This window comes from Rhinatrema bivittatum, chromosome 3 (assembly GCF_901001135.1).
Source record: "Rhinatrema bivittatum chromosome 3, aRhiBiv1.1, whole genome shotgun sequence".
NCBI classification, from domain to species: domain Eukaryota; kingdom Metazoa; phylum Chordata; class Amphibia; order Gymnophiona; family Rhinatrematidae; genus Rhinatrema; species Rhinatrema bivittatum.
Window position 1 is genome coordinate 148,305,704 of NC_042617.1, and position 25,950 is coordinate 148,331,653.

The following is a 25,950-nucleotide window of genomic DNA, read 5'->3' on the forward strand; positions in this document are numbered from 1 at the left end:
TCTCAGTAAAGTCTGTGTGTACAATGCCAGCTGCTTTAAATTACCCTCTACGCATCTATTCCTGAAAGTTTACCAAAAGGTAGCTAAAAAAAAAAGATGTTTACGATGATTTTTGATGTGGTGTAAAACGTCTCTCTCTATATTATAAAAATATTAAGGGCTCCGGGTGAGAATTGCAGCATGTCTGTGCATGTGTGCAACGACGTTCGCCTGGAGCAGGTGGGGGGGCGAGGCCACCATCGTGGATGTCAGCAGAGAGACAGAAACAGCAGAGCCACGCTGTGGGAATGGATAGAGAAGGGTTGGTGGGGTTCCCTGGGCTCCACCAGCTGAAATATGAAAAAAAAAAGAGTGTTGATAGCTAAGATGTGAGAGGAGCCAGGGAATAGGAGTGGCGGCACGATGGGCGGCCGAGGTGGACTGGGAAAGGCTGGTGGGGGTTTCTCGGGGCCCACCAGCCAAAAGAAGCAGTCCAAGTGGAGGAGAAAGAAAGAAGAGAGCAGGTGGCTGGGTGGGAGGGAGGGCAGTTTAAGGTCAGTAATGAGTTCATCTTGCTGATTCTACCTACTCTCACTTCAGCGTTTGTTCCGGTTCCTGCTTCCGTGGTGTGAGACGATCGGGTACCCGCTCCTCGGGGGCCCTTCCTCGTCTCTTGGCTATCCGCTCCTCGGAGGGCCTTTCACCTGGACTCCTGCCTGCCTCGCTTCCCGAGGCTTTCTTTGGAACTACTCCCTGTCTTCAGTTGCTGTGAGTAACCATGCTGTGGACCTCTGCTGTGATATCTATGTTGGAATCCTCTCTGGTGTACCATGCTCTGCGGACCATTGCATGGTATCATTAGAGGAGCCCTCTACGGGACTACCCCGCTCTGTGGACCCGTGCCGTGATATCGCTAGAGGAACCCTCGCCGGTGTACCCCGCTCTGCGGACCACTACCTTGATCTCCCACGGAAGGACCCACTTGTGTACCATCTCTACGGACCCTGTGTAACTTCAGTTATTGTAACTATTGCCTGGCACCCCCGCTTCTCGGGTAGTGCCGCATCTATTGCCTGACTCCAGTCATCCAAGCTGAGTCTGATGTCAGCTTCTGCGCTGTCGCTCCGTGGCCCGCCTCTTGGGGTCACCCTCTCCTTCTCCTTCTCTGCTGTATACCATGCCGCAGCCGAGGCTCCGCCTCCCAACGGTGAGGCTCAGCAGGGCTCCTCCCCTGGGCGGAACCATCTCTCACCTCGGCCTAAGGGCCCACATACTTACAAATCCTAACAACGAGATTGTGACTTCTGTGATCCATGAGGGTGGCCTTGTTCAGAATCTCTGTACTGGGTATTGTTCACGTTCGTGTACCTTGGGGCATTGCTTATGGATTTGTGTCTGTTGGCTGATCTCCAATCCTGGCCTATTATTAATTATGATTTGGCCTGATTTGTAACATTGTTAGTTTATTATTTTACTTGCTCTACACTGCTTTGTCAGGGAAGCAGATAGGAAAAAAGTTTTAAATAAATACAACAAGCCTTCCTTATTTCAGGGTTTGAAACAGCCCTTTACATTGGTTCTGCCAAGATAATATGACCCAATGTAAAATGAACAAATAATCGTTCACATAGCAGGCAAGGGCCAATTTAATAAAAAGAACCCATTTCCTTTCCTTGCACTTCTTTTTGGAATGAAAACTTAAAGCAAACACTCAGTCAAAGGCAGAAATATTGTCCCTTCAATGTTGAGCAATATAGACCTCTGTCATATATTAATTACCCCCTGCCTTTAGTGATCTCCTTGACAGATCATCTTTGCCTTGCAAATACACATCTCTGTCTCTGCTATTCTTCTACCTATCTCTATCTTGCTATACATATAAGTAATTATAGATACAGTGCCCATTATAACAAAAAGTTCTGAAGGTGATCATGTGTGGATGGAGATATGAATATAATAAGATAAACAACAAAACAGGAATGCACAGAAGCTGCAACTTTTGTTTGCCCGAATCACAAAGTAGCAGTTTTATGGCATTTAATGGTTTATCATAGAACACAGTGTGTCGTCTCGGGATATGTTCCAGGGATTTGGGGGAAAGAACTCATCATTCTTCTGTACATCCTGAAGAGTTGGCTGAGTAAATATACATGGCTGGGGAGGGGGGACAGATAAATATAGTGCACTGGCTTTCTTCGCTTTTACAGTGGGACAAAGAACACAGAAATCAAGACCCAGAGAGAGAAGGAGATAGAAATTCAGTCCATCCTTTTGCCTTAAGTATCAGCTCATTAAAAAGTCATTCTGATCTCCGTGATGGGTTACTTCATTAGAATGGAGTAATTAAAAAAGAAATGACTACAAATGGGAAACAAAGCCCTAATAAACAGGACCGCAACCGACATCTATTTCTGCCCTAGGACCTATAAATATCACTTCATAGGTTTCATTACTATAATTTACTTTTTCTATCCATCGCTGGGCCCACTGTGGATATCCCTGAGAGAGCAATAAAGACACAGAGGAGAAAGGCGTGCACCTACCTCTGCAACTGCAGCTGAGGCAGCCATGACTGTCCTGTTCAAAGCCCATTGGACAGGCCTTGCTGCATGGCATCTCCGGGCATTTCTTGCAGCGACAGAGATCACAGCCATGTTTGTTCTTCCTAGATGACAAAAGATCAGCAAAGCAGAAAACGCAGATGAAAAAAAAAACAACAACAACAAAAAAAAAACTCTTAGGCATTTAGACCCCCAGGGCCTCTTCTAAACAGACTGGCTAAATGCACTTCCACTCCACATTCGCAGGTTTGATCAAGACCATCACGGCAGCGTAGATTAAACTTTGAATCAAGGCCAACGTGGATAAACGGCCGCTGCAGCAGTTCTGGACAGGCTTAAGCCACCGAAATTCTTTGCTTACTCCCCCCCCCCCCATCCACGAAAAATACCAGCGTGCACAGAACCCCGGCCCCCCCACGTTTTTCCAACTTAAAGGACTTGCTGAATTTCATTACAAGACAGAGCACAATTTTACCCGCACAAAGAGCAGGCAATCTTTGAAAAGCACTTTTCTGTGGACGAAGCTCTTTTTTTTTTAACCTGCGGAATTGGCTTTAAAAACAATCCCCCCCCCCTACAAGAATTTTCAACACTTTGTAGGCGAGAATACGGGTGTTTAGCCAGGGGAAAAGGCCTGACTGGTGGATTTTAAAAGCGCTCAGCGTGTCAAAGCCGGGAGATACGTGTGTGGCTCGGCCCGGTGCGCGCCGTACGGATTTTAGAAACCGCGCGAGGATTGCGCATGAATCGAAAAGTTCAAAAAAGGGGCAGGGCAGGGGCGAAGCATGGGCGGGCTTTGTCTATAACGTGAGGTTTGCGCGTAAGTATTTACACGCATGAGCCTGCTCCAGGGTCCCCTGCAGCGTAACTTTACTTCTGCCACGGAAGGCGTGTAAGTAATAAAATAATAAAAACCAGGCAAGTCAGGCAGGGTTTTAAGGGTCGGGCCTAACAGGGTAAAGGAGAGACAAGTTAGCTAGAGGGCTTAGGAAGACCTCTCTCCTTTACCGGGCGAACTGGGAATGAACTGGGGAAACAGGTCATTGCATCGGCACACGTATCTACTAAAATCCACTCCCCCCCCACTTACGCGACTGAGACGGCATTTGCGCTCGCCAGTATAAAGTCGTGCGCACATGTCCACGCGTACAGCTGATTTTATAATAGGCGCACGTAGACGTGCATACTCGCGCGTACGTTATAAAATCGCAGGGTCCACGTGCGCGAGCCGGCAAATGCGTGCACAAGTGCTCCCGTGCGTGGCTCTTAAAATTCACCTCTCGGCGAGGGGGGAAGTATTTGTTCTGTGAACAGCGCGTGCACTTTTACTCGTGGGGACGGAAAGTACACGTGAGGATTTCACTTTGAGGTGCAAAGTGCCCAGCCACAAAGCACCGAACGTTCCCCCGCTGTCCCCAGTTTTCCAACTTAGCTTCCAGGCCCGCGGGTGCTTTCAAAATTGCCCCCAAAATGTTAAATATAATTTGTCATTGCTGAGAAAGCAAAAGTTTCACAGTCTGGCCTTTCTATTTCTGTGAGGGAGCAAGAATGTACTATAGGACATTTTTCCAGACTTTATATTTTTTTGGTGGCCAGCACCATCTGATGTGCAACCTTCCCAGTGCCTTCTGACAAACTTGTAGAAAAATCCCAGGCGCACGGCACACTACAGTTTGTATAATCCTGAGATCACATATAAAAGAAAAAAGTTCTCAGCTCCATGACAGACATGCCGGAAATGTCTTTCACATGCGCATCACTGGAAAGTATATCATTTGGTCATAAGCTGGAAAGCAGCGCTGGAAAAGACACCTGAGAAGAGCTGGTGGTGATGGGAAAAATAATTTGGCCGGAAAGGAAAGAATAACAACACAATATTTTACTCCTGTGCACCACAATGTCAAGAATGGCTGCTCTGAGCATCAGGGAGCCCAGGTAGTGGGTTTAAGATATCTGAGGTTAGTTAAACACTGGATCTCCTTTGAAATGCAATCAAAGGGCTACAATTGGAGCTATACTTTTTTTTTTTTTGCATAATTCTTACGTTTCTCATTATTACAACCATTTGCATTATGGCAGCCAACCTACTTTTTTTGTTTTCTGGTAATGTCATTCAAATTCCGACCTGAGGAAAACAGTTTGAGCTCTTGAAAGCTAGTCAAGAAAGGTATTAAGTGATTCAACTAAAAAAGGTACTGCCTGATATATATATATATATATATATATATAGTTTTTTGCTTTTATTTGTCGACCTTTATTTCTGTGCATACACTGGCTCTGCATTAACACTTAAATTATCTACAAAGATATGGGGTGGGTGGCACGAAGCAGAGTGGAACTCTTGCCTGCTTTGAGGTAGATATCAGAGTCGGACTGCAGAGAAGTATGGCAAGGGAAAAGAGGATCGTTTTACATGTACTGGTAGTTGTGTTTTAAGTAGATATATTATGTGCTGTTACATTCCATCTAATAGACAGATTCTGTGTTGTGTGTTGGTTTTCTGCACCATTAAACTCCATTATGTTAGGCTCTTTGTAATGTCTTCACATTACTTAAAAGAAAGTTAACACAGAGAAGTTTCATGATGTTGAAATCCCAGAATCTTCAGATTAGATGAGACATTATGAAAGAGTAGAATGAGAATCAAAACATTCCATTACTTCCTGAAATTCTGCCGGCACGGAGCTCGTGCTGTCATGCCACTGAACGAATGCATTAGCAGAGCCCCGTCAGCAAATCCCACCTGCTCAGGCCAAAATCCACAGTTTGATTTGATTCCATTTGAACACTCTTGTTTGCTGCCTTTTCTGACATTACGCTAAAGTTTTTTTTTCTCCTGAGATTGCCGGATGCTTCCTCGCAGACTAATTCTCATTGTCTGAGCAGACACCTTCACTGGTGGCAGGCAGAGCTGTCAGATTTGTTGCAGGCTCCCCTTTCTGTTCGCCAAGCTATCTCTGCTTTCTGCCATTCTTTTCGAAAGGCCAGTAAGGGTTCTGCATTGTCCTCAGTGTCAAAAACGTACAATCTCGAAACCTTTCAGCCTGACCCTTGACAAAGGAAGAAAGCTTAGACCTCCCCCATCCACCTCCCACCCCCAGTATCACTGCCAGGTCTAGGAGTGACTGGAAGGAAGAGCTGCAACCCAATACAACAGATTGTTGCTAGGTAAATAATTGTGATAGCGCCAAAAAAAGAGCAGGTCAAAACATTACAAGATCAAGGGAGAAAGAAAGAACACAGAAAAGAATCCTCAGTGACCAGAGAAAGGGAAAAAGCACTTAGCTATAATTGCAGAGAAGTAAAACAGACACAAGAAAGGTGAATTGTTTTGGGGGAAGACTTTTACATTTTATTTTTAAAAGTGAAACTTTCATCCTCTTCCAACTGAACCTGTTGCAAATATACTTATACTCAATTCATTCATTTCTGTGACAGAAATAATAAGAAAAATCCCAGCAATGTGTAAACAAGCCAAAACTGTTTGTTTTTACTGTGCAAGCTGGCAGAGCACTACTGAAGGATGCCTTCCTACAGCCTAATGAAGGCTGCTGTCCAAAATGTGGCCAAGTCCTGGGAACATACCCCCCCCCCCAAAAAAAAAATGTCGCCGGATCCTACAAACCCCCCCTCCCCCAAACAAAGGTGCTGGGAACTACCCTGGCCCTTCCATGGAGATCCTGGTTGGTAAAAGGGGCAAGATAGATGCCCACTTGTCTCCTACCCCTCCGAGGACTCTTTACAATATGTCACTGGTTGACCCTGAGACTCTCGCTATAGTGAAGTTGGACTGGTGCAGGTCTCAGCAGCAGCTGGTGCATGTATGGGGGCTGCACACCCCTATAAACTAATAATCTGCCTTTAAAACTTCAAAATGGCAGGACCTGACCGGTCTACAAATTACTTTGGTAGATGCTATTTCATACAGGATAAATCTGGAAGAAAAAATCGTACTACCGTGTGGTCAGGAGTAACTGGGCCTGACTGGACTGGTCTTTTTCTGCTGTCATTTACTATGTTATTATGGATGTAATAACTCTAAAATTCAGTTATCCTGATTGCTTCATAATTATCATTAATTGGGTGTCCCTGTAGCCCTGAATTCATACTTTTGCTCCTAAAAAATATAGCTCATGTATTCAAAGAATACTTCAACTCAAATGATGAAGACTTCGCTTTGTTTTGACTAAGTGGCTGTAAATGAAGGACAGGCTGTCAAGAAAGAACAGAAAGTGGTGTAACATGCAACAGAGGATAAGAGAAGAGTGGAGATTAAGATGGCTAGACATAGGGGTTATGCTAGTACCCTTGTGAGACCGCTGCAAAAATTCTATACACGGGGAATATCTGAACAGGCAACATGATACTGCAGGGTGTGTCCAGTCTATCAGCTAGCGCCATCTATAACCGAGAAAAAGGGCTTCGTTAATTCCAGTGCTGATCATACACACTCCTTTTTAAGAGCTCGGCAGTGGATATAACTGAACCTGTACTGGTGGCAGTGAATTACGTCACCAGATATTTGGGTTCCAGAAGTATAATTCTAGGACACCGCAGAGAGGACCCACCAGAGGAATTGCAACCTGTAGAGTGGACTAAAGGTTGATTTCACTATTTGGACCCTGCAGGGAAGATTGGGGAAAGGGAATCTCAGGTGGTGGCGTGCACTGAAATTCCTTAGCACTTACATTATTGCATCACATGATCAGACAGGGAACTTGCAAGCTCATCTCCGCTGAATGGCAGAGAATAAATCAGGGAGGGGGTCAGCACAAACGTGACCTGAGAAAAAGCGCCAGAGGTCATGCTCAAGATTCTATGGCTGGCTGCTGGAATCCACTGTTCCCTTAGCAGCATGGACTAGGAAAAGTGGGCAAGCTGGATGGGCCAAGTGGTATTTACTCTGTCACTAGTTAAAAACAAGTGTATTGCTAACAACAGTGAAGTTATGTGAATACTTACAGGTATCCGAGAGGACAGTGTTTGTCGCACATGATTGGCTTGCATTTCTTGGGCCGTGGGCGGCACTGGCAGATCTCACAGTTGTGGATGTCAGTCTGGAAGCCGAAAGGACAGTCCAAGGCACAGCCCAGTATAAGCCCCGTGCACAGCTCTTCTCCTGTAGAAAAAGAAAAAAGGTTCAGATCCAAGAATCCTATCATGCTTTCTTTTCAGACCCATAGAGGAAATAAAAAAAAGCCATCTGAGTGACAATTAAAATCCAACCACAAAATTACTCCAGAACCTGTTTCGGCATTCTTCCTTAATTACTTTGATGGTCTAATGTAATTTTTTTTTTATATAGGTTGGGAGGGTCACATTAACAAAATCTGTGGTTTGGTACTGGGGAAGGGGAAGGTTGGAGGCAAATTATTTAGACTTCCTCCCCTTTCCTTTCACAGATATTGCTAAAATGAAATAATATGCCAGTGTGTCAACATTACTTCACAGTTTCTATAAAATAAAAAAAAATATGCAAATTAATAAGTGGCAATGATACTAATGATTTAAGAACCCAGGTCACAGCATAAAACTCTGCCAGCATGAAATGGGCAAAATACTGGATGAGTTACAATAATATCAGAACCAGAGCTGTGCATGCCAAAGTGATAACAGCATCCGAGCAATGAACTTTTCATTTATTTGCAATCCAGATTTTCATTCTTTTTCTCTGTAGTGACAGCACAAACATGTTCCAACATTTGCATGACAGACAGAGCATGTACAGTTGAGGCCAGAAGGCCATGGAATAGGACGAAGCCTGGAGCTACAGAACCCTCGGCTCTCCTTTCCAACCCTCAGTCTGGTCCTGTAGCTTTATAACTCGGCAATATGTGAGATCAATAGGGAAGCTCATTCTAGTATGTAATGCACCTGCAAAAGCAATGCTGAAATTAGGATTTTAATTATTGTGCCTAGTGCACAACAAGGCAAGAGGCAATGACTTATATTGTTGTTCAGTGGAAAAAACCTTCCTGAATCCTATTTTGCTTTGTTTAGGCAGTTGCACTGAGTTCTGGGAGAAGTGTTGTTTGTTGGAGATTTTAATCTGCCGGACATAGACTGGAGAATCCCTTCTGAATCTACCAGAAGTAGAGAGAGAGCAGATGCCGTGCAAGGGGCTCTGTTCAAACAAATAGTAATGGAACCCACGAGGGAGGGAGTTATACTCAACCTAGTGCTCACTAATGGGGATAATGTCTCTAATGTCCGGGTGGGTGCCCACCTCAGCACCAGCGATTATCAAACGGTATCGTTTGATATCGCAAATAGGATACAGAGAAGTCACACGAAGACCTGAATTTTGAATTTCAAAAATATGGACTTTGTTGAAATGGGGACGTACCTGGAGGTAGAACTAGAAGACTTGGAGAAAATGAGAGAAGTAGAACAACAGTGGGCCAAACTGAAAGGAGCAATTAAAAAGGCAACAAATCTATATGTTAGAAAAGTAAAGAAAAGCAAGAGAAATAAGGAACTGATCTGGTTCTCAAAGGAGGTGGCTGATAAAAAGCAAAAAGAACAGTGTTTAAGAAATATAAAGGATCCCAAAAAGAAGAAGACAGGGAAGAATATCTGGTGAAACTGAGGGAGACGAAGAAATAAATCAAGAAAGCAAAATGTCAGGCGGAAGAAAGGATAGCCAAAGAGGTAAAGCGAGGTGACAAAACATTTTTCAGATATATCAGAGAAAGGTCCGAAGTGGTATAGTGAAATTGAAAGGTGACTAAGAGCAATGTGTGGAGAGAGACGAAGAAATGGCCAAAATATTAAACAAATACTTCAGTTTAGTGTTCACTAAAGTAAACCTTGGAGAAGGATCATTGCTAATTAACAAGACTGTGGATTAGGGTGAAGTAGATGAAACTCCGTTTACAGAAGAGAATATAAAGGGGATGGAACAGTTCCCCTATGAGAAAAGGCTAAAGAGGTTAGGGCTGTTCAGCTTGGAGAAGTGATGTCTTTAAAATCATGAGAGGTCTTGAACGAGTAGATGTGAATCAGTTATTTACTCTTTCTGATAATAGAAAGACTAGGGGGAAGTCCATGAAGTTAGCAAGTAGCACATTTAAAACTAATCAGAGAAAATTATTTTTCACTCAATGCACAATTAAGCTCTGGAATTTGTTGCCAGAGGATGTGGTTAGTACAGTTAGTGTAGCTGGGTTTAAAAAAGGTTTGGATAAGTTCTTGGCGAAGTCCATTAACTGGTATTAATCAAGTTGACTTAGGCAATGGGCTCTGCTATTACTGGCATTAATAACAAAGGATCTATCTAATGTTTGGGTACTTGCCAGGTTCTGTAGCCTGGTTTGGCCTCTGTTGGAAACAGGGTGCTGGGCTTGATGGACCTTGGTCTGACCCAGTATGACAATTTCTTAAGTACTTCTGTTCTTATATGGGAAAAGCTAGGAAAACTGAAAATGGACAAAGCCATGGGGCCGGATGAGGTACATCCCAGGATGCTGAGGGAGCTCAGAGATGTGCTGGCAGGTCTGCTAAAGGACCTGTTCAATAGATCCCTAGAAACGGGAGTGGTGCTGAAAGATTGGAGAACAGCAGTGGTGGTCCCGCTTCCCAAGAGTGGGAGCAGAGAGGAGGCTGGAAACCACAGGCTGGTTAGCCTCAACTCAATGGAGGGACAATTAATGGAGACTCTGCTGAAGGAAAGAATAGTGAACTATCTACAATCCGATGGGTTGCTCGACAAAGCAGCATGGATTCACCAGGGGAAGGTCCTGTCAGACAAATCTAATTGATTTTTTTGATTGGGTGACTAGAGAGTTGGATCAAGGAAGGGCGCTCGATGTGATTTACTTGGATTTTAGTACAGCTTTTGATACGGTCTCACACAGAAGACTTGTGAACAAAATGAGAAGCTTGGGAGTGGGTGCCAAGGCAGTATTGTGGATTGCAAGCTGGTTGACTGACAGCAGGCAGCGTGTAATTAAAAATGGAACCTACTTTGAATAAAGAACGGTGTTACGTGGTGCCACGGGGACTGGTTTTGGGACTGATTCTGTTCAATATCTTTGTGAGCGATCTGGCGGAAGAGATAGAAGGTAATGTTTGTCTGTTTGAAGATGTTACTAAGATCTGCAACAGAGTGGTTACGCCTGAAGGAGTAGAGAGAATGAAAACTTGAAGAGTGGTTGAAGATTTGGCAGCTTGGATTCAATGCCAAGAAGTGCAGAGTCATGCATCTGGGGTGCGGCAATCCAAAATAGCTTTATGTGATGGGCGGTGAAAGATTAATATGCATGGATTGGGAGAAAGACTTAGTGTGATAGTGTCTGATGATCTAAAGATGGCAAAGCAATGTGACAAGGTGATAGCTAAAGCCAGAAGAATGCTGGGCTGCATAGAGAGAGGAATAACCAGTAAGAAAAAAGAAGTGATAATGCCCTTGTACAGGTCCTTGGTGAGGCCTCACCTGGAGTACTGCATTCAGTACTGATGCCCATATCACAAAAAGGATAAAGACAGGACAGAGGCGGTCAAAAAAAGAGCAACAAAAATGGTGAGCGGTCAGCATTGGAAGACTTTTGAAGAGGGACTGAAGGACATGAATATGTACACCATGGAAGAGAGGAGGTGCAGGGGAGATATGATACAGACCTTCAGATATCTGAAAGGATAATAGCATATCAGCGTTTAAACTGAAAAGGCTACATTGCTACCCCCTGAAAGTGCAGGGCAAGCTAATAGAAACATAGAAATGATGGCAGAAAAGGACCAAATGATCCACCCAGCCTGCCCGGTTCCATCAACATGTGAAACCCCTCCTGATAGGATATCTGCGACCTTCCCGTGAAATGCAGGTCTGAATTCAGGCAGAGAGCTGAGCTGAGACGAGTCCTGCGGTAGCTCAGCTGAGCTGAGTCCTGAGCTGAGTCTTGCAGTAGCTGAGCTGAGCCGAGTCCTGCGGTAGCTGAGCTGAGTCCTGCAGTAGCTGAGCTGAGTCCTGAGCTGAGCCTTGCAGTAGCTGAGCTGAGTCCTGAGTTGAGCTGAGCCGAGTCCTGCGGTAGCTGAGCTGAGTCCTGCAGTAGCTGAGCTGAGTCCTGAGCTGAGTCCTGTGGTAGCTGAGCCAAGTCCTGAGATGTGCTGAGCCGAGTCCTGCGGTAGCTGAGCTGAGTCCTGAGCTGAGGTGAGTCCTGCGGTAGTTGAGCTGTGCTATCCTGAGCTGAGCTGAGACCTGCGGTAGCTGAGCTGAGTCCTGTAGTGTGGTAGCTGAGCTGAGCTCTGAGTTGAGCCAAGCTGAGTCTTGCAGTAGCTGAGCTGAGTCCTGACTTGAGCTGAGTCCTGCAGTAGCTGAGCTGAGTCCTGAGCTGAGCTGAGTCTTGCAGTAGCTGAGCCGAGTCCTGCGGTAGCTGAGCTAAGTCATGAAATGAGCTGAGCCGAGTCCTGCGGTAGCTGAGCTGAGTCCTGCAGTAGCTGAGCTGAGTCCTGAGCTGAGCTGAGTCTTGCAGTAGCTGAGCTGAGCCGAGTCCTGCAGTAGCTGAGCTGAGCTGAGTTCTGAGCTGAGCTGAGTCTTGCAGTAGCTGAGCTGAGTCCTGCGGTAGCTGAGCTGAGTCCTGAGCTGAGCTGAGTCCTGCGGTAGCTGAGCCGAGTCCTGAGCTGAGCTGAGTCTTGCAGTAGCTGAGCTGAGCCGAGTCCTGTGGTAGCTGAGCTGAGTTCTGAGCTGAGCTGAGTCTTGCAGTAGCTGAGCCGAGTCCTGCGGTAGCTGAGCTGAGTCATGAGCTGAGCTGAGTCCTGCGGTAGCTGAGTCGAGTCCTGAGATGAGCTGAGCCGAGTCCTGCGGTAGCTGAGCTGAGTCCTGAGCTGAGCTAAGCCGAGTCCTGCGGTAGTTGAGCTGTGCTATCCTGAGCTGAGCTGAGTCCTGCAGTAGCTGAGCTGACTCCTGAGTTGAGCTGAGCAGAGTCCTGCGGTAGCTGAGTTGAGTCCCGCAGTAGCTGAGCTGAGTCCTGAGCTGAGCTGAGTCCTGTGGTAGCTGAGCCGAGTCCTGAGATGAGCTGAGCCGAGTCCTGTGGTAGCTGAGCTGAGTCCTGAGCTGAGCTGAGTCCTGCGGTAGTTGAGCTGTGCTATCCTGAGCTGAGCCGAGACCTGCGGTAGCTGAGCTGAGTCCTGTAGTGTGGTAGCTGAGCTGAGCTCTGAGTTGAGCCGAGCTGAATCTTGCAGTAGCTAAGCTGAGTCCTGACTTGAGCTGAGCTGAGTCCTGCAGTAGTTGAGCTGAGTCCTGAGATGAGCTGAGCCGAGTCCTGCGGAGGCTGAGCTGAGCTGTCCTGAGCTGACCCGAGTACTGCGGTAGTTGAGCTGAGCCCTGTACTGTGGTAGCTGAGCTGAGTCTTGCAGTAGCTGAGCTGAGTCCTGAGTTGAGCTGAGCCAAGTCCTGCAGTAGCTGAGCTGAGTCCTGAGATGAGCTGAGCCGAGTCCTGTGGAAGCTTAGCTGAGCTGTCCTGAGCTGAGCCAAGTACTGCGGTAGCTGAGCTGAGCTGAGTCCTGAGTTGAGCTGAGCTGAATCTTGCAGTAGCTGAGCTGAGCTGAGTCCTGCGGTAGCTGAGCTGAGCTGAGTCCTGTGGTAGCTGAGCTGAGTCCTGAGTTGAGCTGAGCCGAGTACTGCGGTAGCTGAGTGAGCTGAGTCCTGAGTTGAGCTGAGCTGAGTCTTGCAGTAGCTGAACTGAGCTAAGTTCTTCGGTAGCTGAGCTGAGTCCTGAGTTGAGCTGAGCTGAGTCCTGCAGTAGCTGAGCTGAGCATAGTCCTGAGCTGAGCTGAGTCCTGAGCTGAGCCGAGTCCTGCAGTAGCTGGGCTGAGCTGAGTCCTGAGCTGAGGTGAGCTGAGTCTTGCAGTAGCTGAGCTGAGCCGAGTCCTGCCGTAGCTGAGCTGAGCTGAGTCCTGAGTTGAGCTGAGCTGAGTCTTGCAGTAGCTGAACTGAGCTAAGTTCTTCGGTAGCTGAGCTGCGTCCTGTGGAAGCTTAGCTGAGCTGTCCTGAGCTGAGCCAAGTACTGCGGTAGCTGAGCTGAGCTGAGTCCTGAGTTGAGCTGAGCTGAATCTTGCAGTAGCTGAGCTGAGCCGAGTCCTGCGGTAGCTGAGCTGAGCTGAGTCCTGTGGTAGCTGAGCTGAGTCCTGAGTTGAGCTGAGCCGAGTACTGCGGTAGCTGAGTGAGCTGAGTCCTGAGTTGAGCTGAGCTGAGTCTTGCAGTAGCTGAACTGAGCTAAGTTCTTCGGTAGCTGAGCTGCGTCCTGAGTTGAGCTGAGCGGAGTCCTGTGGTAGCTGAGCTGAGCATAGTCCTAAGCTGAGCTGAGTCCTGAGCTGAGCCGAGTCCTGCAGTAGCTGAGCTGAGTCCTGAGTTGAGCTGAGCTGAGTCTTGCAGTAGCTGAGCTGAGCCGAGTCCTGCGGTAGCTGAGCTGAGCTGAGTCCTGAGTTGAGCTGAGCAGAGTACTGCGGTAGCGGAGTGAGCTGAGTTCTGAGTTGAGCTGAGCTGAGTCTTGCAGTAGCTGAGCTGAGCACTTCGGTAGCTGAGCTGAGTCCTGAGCTGAGCTGAGCTGAGTCCTGAGCTGAGCTGAGTACTGCAGTAGCTGAGCTGAGCTGAGTCCTGAGCTGAGGTGAGCCGAGTCCTGCGGTAGCTGAGCCGAGTCCTGCAGTAGCTGAGACCTGCAGAAATTCCTGCTTGTCAGAGTATCAGTATCGCATAAGCTTACACCGGGTTTATCATTTTCATGCCTTAAAACCAAGAAGGTGATTCCCTATGTGATACAATCTACCCCAAGAAGCCTACATCTCCAATTCAATTCCAGGCCACAGCTATCAGTCTCTGCAAAGCTGTCACAAATGCTTGCTAGTGATGGCACCAAGTGTGAAATATGCCACGTTGTAATTTATGATCCGGTGCTACTTCTCCATCCCTTTCCGTTCCAGCTGTAAAATTGCTTGCAGGATTTAAAGCTGACAAAATATTCTATGGTAACTCTCCCGGTAACTAGAACAAATAAAACTGTGATGACTTCCCCTTTATCTGTTCTTTTGTCCTTGCTAATTACATTCCTTGGGCAAACTTTAGGAAGATTGTAAGAATATCCTCTCTTTGGTGCAGGCAGTAAGTTGGAGTGCTGATGTCCTGATCGACCTCAGGAAACCAAACTGGTAGCACAGTGACCTATCTGAAAACCGGAACACAACATGCAAAGCTGAGCAGCAATCTCAGGAAAGGCAATAAAATAAAATGGGGCTAGGGACATAAGATAAGGTGTCCAGTCTTTATGCCACGCACATGACAGCCTGCAACTGTGGGTGTCTCCCAATCTGTGTCTGAGATTTTTAGCAGGTGGTGATACTTTTTTTTGGTCCAACACTGGAATTATTCAAAGATGGCGGGTAAGAACTTTCTAGAGCACGTCATTTTCTTCTTCAGATGTGTCCATTGGAGAAATACTTAGCAAATCTAGCTCAACAATCGTTTCTTTTCTTGTTTGCCTCTAAATATGGTACAATTGGGCAGAATGGAGGGCCAGTTGGTCTTCTTTGGTTGTCATCTACCATGTTTTGGTACTATGGGGTCTGTTTACTAAAGTGTTCTAATGTGATAGCATGAGGTAAACTGTGTTTACCGCACACTAAAACATGTTAGCGCACAAATAATAAGCAAAATATGAAACTGTGGCATGTTATTTCCTTGTCCACAAATCTAGCATAATGTGGATATGGTAATGAGTTGTTGCATGCAAATATGTGCACGAAGCTCATTATAATGAGAAGCAAATAACGTGGCTTGCATTGAAGTTTCCAAGCCTTGTTATTCGCTGAACGCTAATGACTGTTCCAGTGCTCTCTGGGTTGGAGTTTAAAGGCCTCGAATTTCACCAGACTCCTTCTGCCTTATAAATACAATTCTTGAGGATCCAGTGGAAAAACTTTCCCACCCCTTCCCTTGCACCTCCAAACCACTGCAAAAATAACCCAAAAAATGTGTCATCCTAGACCCACGTGGGCCTGCCCCCCATGCATCAATGTGACCCCGGAACCCCCCTGACTTGAAAGCCTGTGGTCTAGAATGGGCAGGAGTGATCCCTGCTCACTCATGCCCTTCTGGGGGGCAGAGGAGGGGTGAAAAGGAACACCTGGGATCAGCTGGCACCATTTTGAAAAATGGCACCGGCGGGAAAGGAGTGAGTGGAGATTGCTCCTGTCCTGACTAGGCCATTAGGCTTACAAGTAAGCTGAGGAGAGTGATCCAAGGGGGCAAAATGCCACAAGAGGGCAGTTGCTTCTACTTAGGAATTTTTTTGCAATCGTCAGCTGGAGGTATAGAGGGATTTTTTTGACATAAGAAATGGGGGAGGGGCACGGGTTCTGGGGCAATGTGGCCCCTTAAAAATATAGTGGCCCAGGACAGGGGCCGCCATCCCATGTTGCAGTGGCCAGGAACACGGGAAGTTCCTGACTGCGGCAAAGCACAGAAAAGTACTACATGATTCACTAAATTGCAGTACTTGGTACTACAGTTTAGTGAATCCCTGGGTACTTTTCCATGTGGCAGTAATGCCATGGCTTAGTAAATGTTTAATCTACTTCTTGACTATATATATGCAATTTATACCCAATGCGCCCACTTCCTAATGCACTCCACTTCTTACATATTTATTTGCAATTTGCCTCATATCTGTATATCATATCTGTATGTATCCATCACTTATGTATTCAATGCCTTGTTACTTTACAGAATCCGCCTTGGGCCTACCTTTAGGAAAAGGCAGAATATGAAATGCTAACACATAAATTTACAAACTAATAAATAAATACACACATCTGCTATTGCTTGCAAATTGTAATCCTCTGATGCACCAATGTCCCTGATCCTTATTACTCAGCCAAAATTGGATGCAGCGCGCTTTGAACTCTCATGATAGAAAAGCATGACACAGATAAACGATGTTGATGTTATGTCAGTACGTAGTCCAACTTGATATTCTGAGAAATGTGCTGTAGGTAGTTGTGTTGTTGTACACAAACAGAGAAACATGATGGCAGAAAAAGACCATACGGCCTATCGAATCTGCCCATCCATACCAACTATTTAACTTTATAACTCCTATCACTCCCTGAGAGATCCTCTGTATTTGTCCCATGCTTTCTTGAATTCAGATATTGTCCATCTTCACCATCTCCATGGAGAGGCTGTTCCATGCAACCACTACTAGAAATATATAGGGCCAGACTGAGGGTCTATATACATGTGTGTGTGTGTGTGTGTGTGTATACATATATATATAAATATATATAAATGTGTTCCTTATTTTGATCTTAAATGTTGACACTTAACCTCTACTTTTGGTTATGTAAAGATTTTCCTATTACAGAACGAGTGTGGCCTGATTCCTAGTAGCCTTTTTAAAGGGGTGAGGGTGAACTTCTAGGGGAAATGTGCCTTGATCAATATAAGCTTGTGCTCAGAATGGGAGTTGGCTCTCCTCTGCAGTAAGACCTGAGAGATTGCATCCAGTATTCAACAGGGTCTGCTGGTTTACCTAGCCATGACACTATGGGAATCAGAGTTTAATTTCTAGGCTCCTAAGTAGTGTCCAGTGACCTCTTTGGGGACTTATGGACCACAACATTTTTGTGGGAATTACTAAGGAATTTGCTGATCTGTACTGCTGAGACTATAGCTGGGAATAATTGTGTGAAAAGATTGAATACTAATAACTATGGGGCGGATTTTCAGACTCCGCGAATAGGCCTACTTTTGTTTGCGCTCCAGGCGCAAACAAAAGTACGCTGGATTTTAGTAGATACGCGCGGAGCCGCGCGTATCTGCTAAAAACCTGGATCGGTGCGCGCAAGGCTATCGATTTTGTATAGCCGGCGCGCGCCGAGCCGCGCAGCCTACCCCCGTTCCCTCCAAGGCCGCTCCGAAATCGGAGCGGCCTTGGAGGGAATCCTCTAACGCCCTCCCCTCACCTTCCCCTCCCTTCCTCTACCTAACCCACCCGCCCGGCCCTGTCTACACCCCCCCCTTACCTTTCTCCGGGGATTTACGCCTCCCGGAGGGAGAAGTAAATCCCCGCGCGCGAGCGGGCCTCCTGCGCGCCGGGCCGCGACCTGGGGGCGGGTACGGAGGGCGCGGCCATGCCCCCGGACCGCCCCGGGCCGTAGCCACGCCCCTGTACCCGCCCCCAAAACGCTGCCGACACGCCCCCGAAACGCCGCGATGACAGGGCCCGCCCCCGACACGCCCCCGACACGCCCCCCTCGGAGAACCCCGGGACTTACGCGAGTCCCGGGGCTCTGCGCGCGCCGGTAGGCCTATGTAAAATAGGCTCACCGGCGCGCAGGGCCCTGCTCGCCTAAATCCGCCCGGTTTTGGGCGGAGTTAGGCGAGCAGGGCTCTGAAAATCCGCCCCTATTTGTTTAGGTTGCTGCTATAGCAATGCAATCAAATAGTTTTAGAGGAGGAAGGGAGGAAAGACAGAATACAGCCCTCACCTATGGGTGGTGGATACCTGGAATGCTCTTCCGGAGGAAGTGGTGAAGACCAAAACTGTGAAGGATTTCAAAGGGGTGTGGGGTAAACAATGTGGATCCATAAAGCCTGGAGGATGGGAATGAAGAGAAGAGGTATGGGGGTGGCTGGCGGGAATGACGGCTACTACCTGGTGATTAATACCCTTACTCAACAAACGTTCACATGGTTAATGCGACTCCAACATTGCTCTATGCTTCAACGGCAAGAGGAATTGTGGAAATGAGGATTTGCATTCAGGCAACAACTAACAAGGTAGCACAGTCTGGGTAAACAAATAAGCGTGGGAGTAGCTTGCTTGTTGCGGTGGTTACTACCCTGAACCAATTAAGCCTGTTACTTCACTTGGAAAGCATATCCAGCGTAGCTCACTGCTTCAATGGCAGGAGGAATGAAGAAAACAGGATTTATATTCAGACAACAACCAACAAGGACTGAACTGCACAGTATCGGTAAACAAATAAGTGTGGGAGTAGCTTGCTTATTGCGGCGGTTACTACCCCTAAAGAAATTAAGCCTGATACTTAACTGTGAATGCATATCCAGCGCAGCTCACTGCTTCAATGGCAGGGGGAATGAAGAAAAAGGATGTACATCTAGACAACATCTAACAAGGCATTGATCTGAGCAGTATGAGTATACAAACATCGGGGTAACTTGCTTGATACGACGGTTAATACCATCAAACATTAAGCTTTATACTTCAATTTGATGCAGCTCCAACACTACTCTCTGCATCAATGGCAGGGGTGGAAGGAAATTAGAATAAAAAATTACCAATAAGGGCCCTGAACTCAGCGGTCGGAGTAACAGATAAGTATGAGAAAATAAGTGTGAAAGCTTGCTGGGCAGACTGGATGGGCCTGTTGGTCTTCTTCTACCGTCATTTCTAATTTTCTATGTCAGGTCCACTACACCATCTGCCTGACCATTTTTGTGATATTTAAACACAGAAAATTCTGTCAGCCTCCACAATGCACCATCACTCATTCATTTATTTTATATTCCCCTGCATGTGGTTATTTTTATTTATTTATTATTTTTTTTTTTATTTTTAATTTCCTGTATAGGATACATATTGCACCGGTTTACATGAAACTGAACTGTCGCCAAAGGGTGGATACAATGAAACATGAGTTACAATGAACATGCGGAAACAATGGACAAGTGGAACATTAGAAATACACTATAATATAATAATAATAAGAGTAAAAGTAATAGTAAAAATAATAATAACAATAATAATAAGCAATAGAAACATAAGCTATGCATAATGGAACTTTTAAATAATCTTTAGGATTATATACAGTATATATGTAAGAACATAAGAAATTGCCATGCTGGGTCAGACCAATGGTCCATCAAGCCCAGCATCCTGTTTCCAACAGAGGCCAAACCAGGCCACAAGAACCTGGCAATTACCCAAACACTAAGAAGATCCCATGCTACTGATGCAATTAATAGCAGTGTCTTTTCCCTACGTAAACTTGATTAATAGCAGTTAATGGACTTCTCCTCCAAGAACTTATCCAAACCTTTCTTGAACCCAGCTACACTAACTGCACTAACCATATCCTCTGGCAACAAATTCCAGGGCTTAATTGTGCGTTGAGTGAAAAATAATTTTCTCTCATTAGTCTTAAATGTGCTACTTGCTACTTCATGGAATGCCCTCTAGTCCTTCCATTATCCGAAAGTGTAAATAACTGATTCACATCTACTCGTTCAAGACTTCTCATGATCTTAAAGACCTCTATCATATCCCCCTTAGCCATCTCTTCTCCAAGCTGGACAGCCCTAACCTCTTCCACCTTTCCTTATATGGGAGCTGTTCCATCCCCTTTATCATTTTGGTTGCCCGTCTCTGTACCTTCTCCATCACAACTATATGTTTTTTGAGATGCGGCGACCAGAATTGTACACAGTATTCAAGGTGCGGTCTCACCATGGAGCGGTACAGACTTTATAACACTTTCTGTTTTATTAACCATTCCCTTCCTAATAATTTCTAACAATCTGTTTGCTTTTTTGACTGCTGCAGCACACTGAGCCGACGATTTAAAGTATCATCCACTATGATGCCTAGATCTTCTTCCTGGGTGGTAGCTCCTAATTTGGAACCTAACATCGTGTAGCTACAGCAAGGGTTATTTTTCCCTATATGCAACACCTTGCACATTAAATTTCATCTGCCATTTAGATGCCCAATCTTCCAGTCTTGCAAGGTCCTCCTGTAATGTATCACAATCCGCTTGTGATTTAACTACTCTGAATAATTTTGTATTGTCCACAAATTTAATAACGTCACTCGTCGTATTCCTTTCCAGATCATTGATATATATATTGAAAAGCACCGGTCCAAGTACAGATCCCTGAGGCACTCCACTGTTAACCCTTTTCCACTGAGAAAATTGACCATTTAATCCTACTCTCTGTTTCCTGTCTTTTAACCAGTTTGTAATCCACGAAAGGACATCGCCTCCTATTCCATGACACTCACACACACACACACACACACACACACATATAAATATATACACAAGCAACGGTAATAAACAAAAAACATACCTGGGTATATACAGTCTGTGCATGATATGCCTGGAACTACAGGAGGGTGAGAAGATGTTGCTATCCTATCTATACAAACCAATATGTCTGTTATCATCTCTGCATCTTCTTCAAGCACATCACAACCATACAAAGCACTATGAAAAAAATCCAGTATGGCGGTGGTGGTGGGGGGAGGGAACGTATTAGTGAAGTCATCATGGAAAAAACTGTGCTCCAGACAACACCTCTGCTTACGAGGCTCCAAAGTTCTGCTCCATTTCAGTGTGGGTAACTCATGGTATGCATTCAAGTCTAGGCTTACACTGCATTAAAGGGGGAGAAAAGGACAAGGCCTGCACTGCATGATGTTCTTTTTCTGTTCTGCTGGCTATCAGAGGTGACTGGTACAAGATGTGCTGCACGTTGCATGAAGGATTTACTCATAGCTGCTAAATGCACTATATCATGCCACAGAAACACAGAATATGATGGCAAATACATACAGACCAGGCCCTTATAGCTTGCCATCAGCCTTTCCTGCTGCAGTACCGCAGAGCCTACTTGATCATTAGCGTTGCCTTCATTCTCTCCTGACTAACAGCTCTCTCTTTCCTTATCTCATGTTTTCTTGAATTCTGCTACTGTTCTTCCTTCCCTCCATCACCTCTGAAGAGAGGCTGTTCCATGCCCCATTCACCCTTTCTGCGAAGAGGTATTTCCTTATTTAACTCCTGCGTCTGTCCACTTTGAGCCTCATGTTATGACCCCTTTCCTCTGAAAGCATGCACAATTCTGGGGAATTATGCCTTTGAATGCCTCATCAAATTCCCCTCCCCTTCCTCACTTCTAAGGTACACCATATTGGGTCCTTGAGTCTCATTTCTTGGGACTTATGGCGTCTATTCTCACCCATTTTGGTAACTCTTCTCTGAACTGCCTCTACTCTGTCTATGGCATTTTGGAGATTTAGGGCCTGGTTTTCAAAAGCACTTACACGCTTAAAATTGGGTTTTACACATGACAATGCACTTTAGCCATGTAAGTGGGCTTTTGAAAATTGCTACAATATATGGCACTGAATAGTCCATAGGATATGCACGTGTGTAAGGGCACTTTACGTGCGTAGATGGCTTTTTAAAATTCCTATGATAGTATGTTACATTTCCACGTCTAACTCCTTTTAAAAATTATCTCCTTAAGCCTCCAGAACGGGACACGGTGTTCCGGGAGGTCTCACCAATGATTTGCAAGGAGGTATCACCACCCCTTACTTCTCCTTATGCGTCCCAACATTCCTCTTGCTCCTTCCTTGTTACATTGTTCACAGACCTTTTAAGATCATCAGATACAATCACCCCCGAGAACTCTGTCGTCCCTGGTGTACATCAGTGCCCCACTCTCTTGGATTTACTGTACCTCAAATGCACGACTCTACACTTTTTCTGAATTAAATCTTTGTTGTTATACGGTTCATCATTTCTCAAAATTCCTCAGATTGCTCATTTTTATTGCTCTGTCTGGTGTGTCCACTTTGCTGCAGATCTTAGTGCTCTTTGTACAAAGACAAACCCTTTCTTTCTAACCACTCCTGTCAGGGGGGAAGAAAAGGGTTTTTAGAAAGCCTTGAAGCAGGGTCTGCCAGGTGGAAGGTAGGTGTATTGCTAGTGAGGCTATAAAGAATGGTTCAAACTAAAGCAGCCTCAGACCTGTTTTATCCTAGAACATGGCCATGCCTCTGAGGATTCAGATTCATCCTTGGAAGACTCAAAAAAAAAAAGGTTCCTGGGGAGGGTGTAGGTGTGTTCAGAGCAGCTGATGGCTGGGGGCTTTACGGCGGAGTTGGAAGGCGAGGCTCAACTGCTGCAGGGTAAGCTTGGGCTCTGAATGGGGAATACCAGTGAAGTTATTTGGTGTGTCCAGATCTGGAAAAACACCCACCGTGAGTACTAGATTGCTGAATTAAAGGTTGTGCGAGTTGTAAAGAAAATCTGTGTCTGTAGGTAAAACCCATGTATTGAATATGAAGCAGAACTATATTTATGTCTGGAAGGGGCCATAACCTGACACCTCTGCAATATCGCTGATGAGAACACTGAAGAGCAGGACCGAGGCTCTCCACTGATAGCCCCATTTCTTTGTAGTGAAGTCCATTCCTCATAGCCTCTGTTGCTTAGCACCAGGGCCGGTGGAAGCACTAGGCAAATTGTGTGTGTGTGAGATTGAGGACCTGAATGTTTGCAGAGACAGCATGTGAGAGCCTCGGTGTGTGTGAGAGAGACAGCATGTGACAGTGAGAGCCTGTGCTTGAGCAAGATAGCATGCGAGAGTGAGAGATCCTGTGTATGTATGATTGTATGAGAGAGAGCATGTAAGAGTGAGAGTTGTGGGTGCGTAAGACAGCATGTGAGTGTGAGAGACTTTGTGTGTGTGTGTATGTGTGAGAGAGACTATGTGTGAGAATGAGAGCCTGAGAGTGTGTGTGAGAGAGAGAAAGTATGTGAGAATGAGAACCTGACTGTGTGTTTGAGGGAGGAAGACAGATGGAGAGAAAAGAAATAGAAAAAAAGATAATGTAAAAGGAATTGGCAAAAAACAAAAAAGGGAAGGTGGAAAAAAATCCTGTGACCAACCAATTAGAAAACTAAGATCAGACAGCAAAGGTAAAAAAAAATTTACTTTTTAGTGATCTGGCACATGTAATCTTTGGGAATGTGCAAGAGTAGCACTTTCTCTATGCTAATCTCACAATATACAAGATCTTCATGGAGGAAGTGGAAGCCCTGCAAATTTTTAGTACTGCAGGGCCTGCACAGAGGAGGCAGCAGAATGGGCTTCGGTGCCAATAGCAGCAATCGGCGCCTCCCCAATAGCCATCCGGCATCAGTGACAGCGGTAACAGAAGAATGAGAGAGGCTCCAAAGTTGCTGGCAAAAGAAAGAGAGGGGGGTCTGCCTTCAGTGTGTGCATGTGTTTGAATGGGAGTCTGCCTGGGGATGTATGTGTGTGAATGCATGAGTGCCTGCGTGAGGGTGTGTTTGTGTATGAGAATGAATGGGTGTTTTCCCTGGAGTCTGTAAGTGTGAGAATAGGTTCCTGCCTGTGTATGGTGTATGTGTGTGTGAGAATGAATTGGAGCCTGCCTGGGGGTCTCTGTGTGTATGAGAATGAATGTGTACATACCTGAAGGGTGGGGAAGAAGTGGTGTGAGAATGAATGGGAGCCTGCCTGGGGGTCAGTGTGTGTGTATGTGTGAGAATGACTGGGAGCTTGCCTGGGTGTGTTTGTGTGTATGTGAGGGAGCCAGTGAGAGATTGAGAGCATGTGTGTATGAGAGAATCCAGGGGAGTAAGAGCTTGTGTGTGGGGGGTGTGGGGGAGGAGAGAGGGTCTTAGAGCCTGAGAGTGTGTCAGTGTCTGTAAGAGAAAGAGGTAATGGTGGATATAAGAGCATGAATGCGTATGTATGTGACAGTGTATGTGTGAGAGAGAATGGACATGTGAGTATGTGTGTGAGAGAGAGAGGATACAGTTCATGCTCTCCCCTAACCTCCTAATCCTCAACAATATCAGGGTGACTGGAAATCAAGAGTGTTATTTGATATATGGGTGTTATTTGATATATGTGCTGTTTTGAAATATTTATTTGGTGTTTGAAAAATTTAAAAAAATGTGTATATTATAATTAATAGAAATTTATTTATCAGTAATTTTAAAATATTATTTTATTAATATGGTTTTACTATTATAACTGATGTTTTATGTTTCTTGATTTTGTTTTATGAGGAATGGTCGTTCTATTTTTCCATTGTTACACATAGAATCTGGCTTCTTGGGGTTTCCATTTCAGTTTTTGTCTTGTCTTTATTCCTTTTGTCTTGTCTTTGATCCTTTATTCTGTATTTGATGAGGGTCTGTCTCTGCCCTGTGTGTGTGACCATGATGAGAGATTTTGCTAGCATGTAGTGTCTGTATAGGGATCTATAGCAATCAAGTTTGTTTTGTTTCCTCAGTAGGTGGTGTATTGGTATTCTAGCACCCAGTGTAATATTTACCCTTGCTTTTTCACAGGTAGGGTTATTGTTGTTTGAGTCCTTGGTGTTACTACTGTTATGTTACAATAGGTTTGCTGTATAGATTTTGAGGGTCATTTTTGCGGGGTTTTGTGTTAGTTGACAATGTGCCTGGCAGTGGAAGGTGTTTGTGCTTCTGTTACTGTGAGGTGACACCAGAATTTGAAAATATCTTTTAGTATGATGAGCTGTAAGGGAAACATCCAAGCTCCATTGTTTGGGGGAATTTCAGTGGATGCACAGAGTTACAGAACTAGAGGCGCAGGATTTATATTGACATTCTGTCCCTTCCTATATATTCCAGACTTCACTCTCATAGCCATATAGAATTAGTTGAATGAGGCTATCAACATAATTTTATAATGTGAAACTGGCCAGCTTTTTAAAATTACGCAGAATACCCCCTTGGACTTTTTTATTAACACTTTTTTTTCATAAGCAATTTTAAAGCAGGGTACATGCTTTGGAGGTGGGCGTGATGAAGAAATGTCATTTTGGCTCCCCCCCCCCAAATTCTTCTCTCTAGAGATGCCACTGATTTTCTGTGGCCTTAAGCATTAGTACAAGAAGGATTAAGGGAGGGATGCTGGAGAGGCACACAAAGGCATTGACCCCCGGGCGACGGAGACCCGTGGTACACCACTGGGTGCGAGCCATATGGGGCCAAAAGCAACGGTAAAGAGGAGTGGAGATTTGGAAGGCCACGAGCAGTGCCCAACCTGCTCGCAACCCAGAAAACCACACACTTGGCAGGCGTGATTGAGAATGAGAATGTGGTAGGAGTTGGGGCTGAGACTGGGGGTTGGCAGCGAGACAGGGTGGGGGGAGGGGGGTGGAGGCGCAAGGGAGAAGGCTCGCTTAGGGTGCCCTAATCCCCTTGCACTGGCCTTTACTTAGCACTCAATCTGTTTCTCACCACCTCAGAATCCAAGGCTGTTTAGCTTATTTATAAGCCTCCTGTGTGGGACAGTTTCGAAGGCCTTACTGAAATCCAAGTACAACACTTGTAACCACTCATTCCTCATCTAAATCTTTCATTAATGGTTCATTTATTTGCATTTCAAATTTAACACATGTACAAAACTTGATCTACCCTCATCTAAATCGTTGATCACCCAGTCAAAGAATACAACCACATTTATTTGACATAATCTCCCTCTGGTAAGGCCATGCTGCCATGGATCCTGTAATCTGATGGATTCAAGACACTCTACCATCCTTTCTTTTTGAGGTGACTTAATTTATCCTCTCACTGTCAGATCAGCCAGCCCATG

At 45.5% G+C, this 25,950-nt stretch overlaps 1 protein-coding gene across 1 annotated transcript in view; it reads right to left on the reverse strand.

Annotated features, from left to right (window-relative positions):
• Positions 1–25,950, reverse strand: part of LOC115087101 (cysteine-rich motor neuron 1 protein-like) — a 661,264-nt gene that overhangs the window by 88,297 nt on the left and 547,017 nt on the right. Inside the window, 2 exon segments of the mRNA XM_029593829.1 lie at positions 2,523–2,644; positions 7,503–7,659. Of these exon segments, the coding sequence (XP_029449689.1) occupies positions 2,523–2,644; positions 7,503–7,659 (279 nt within the window).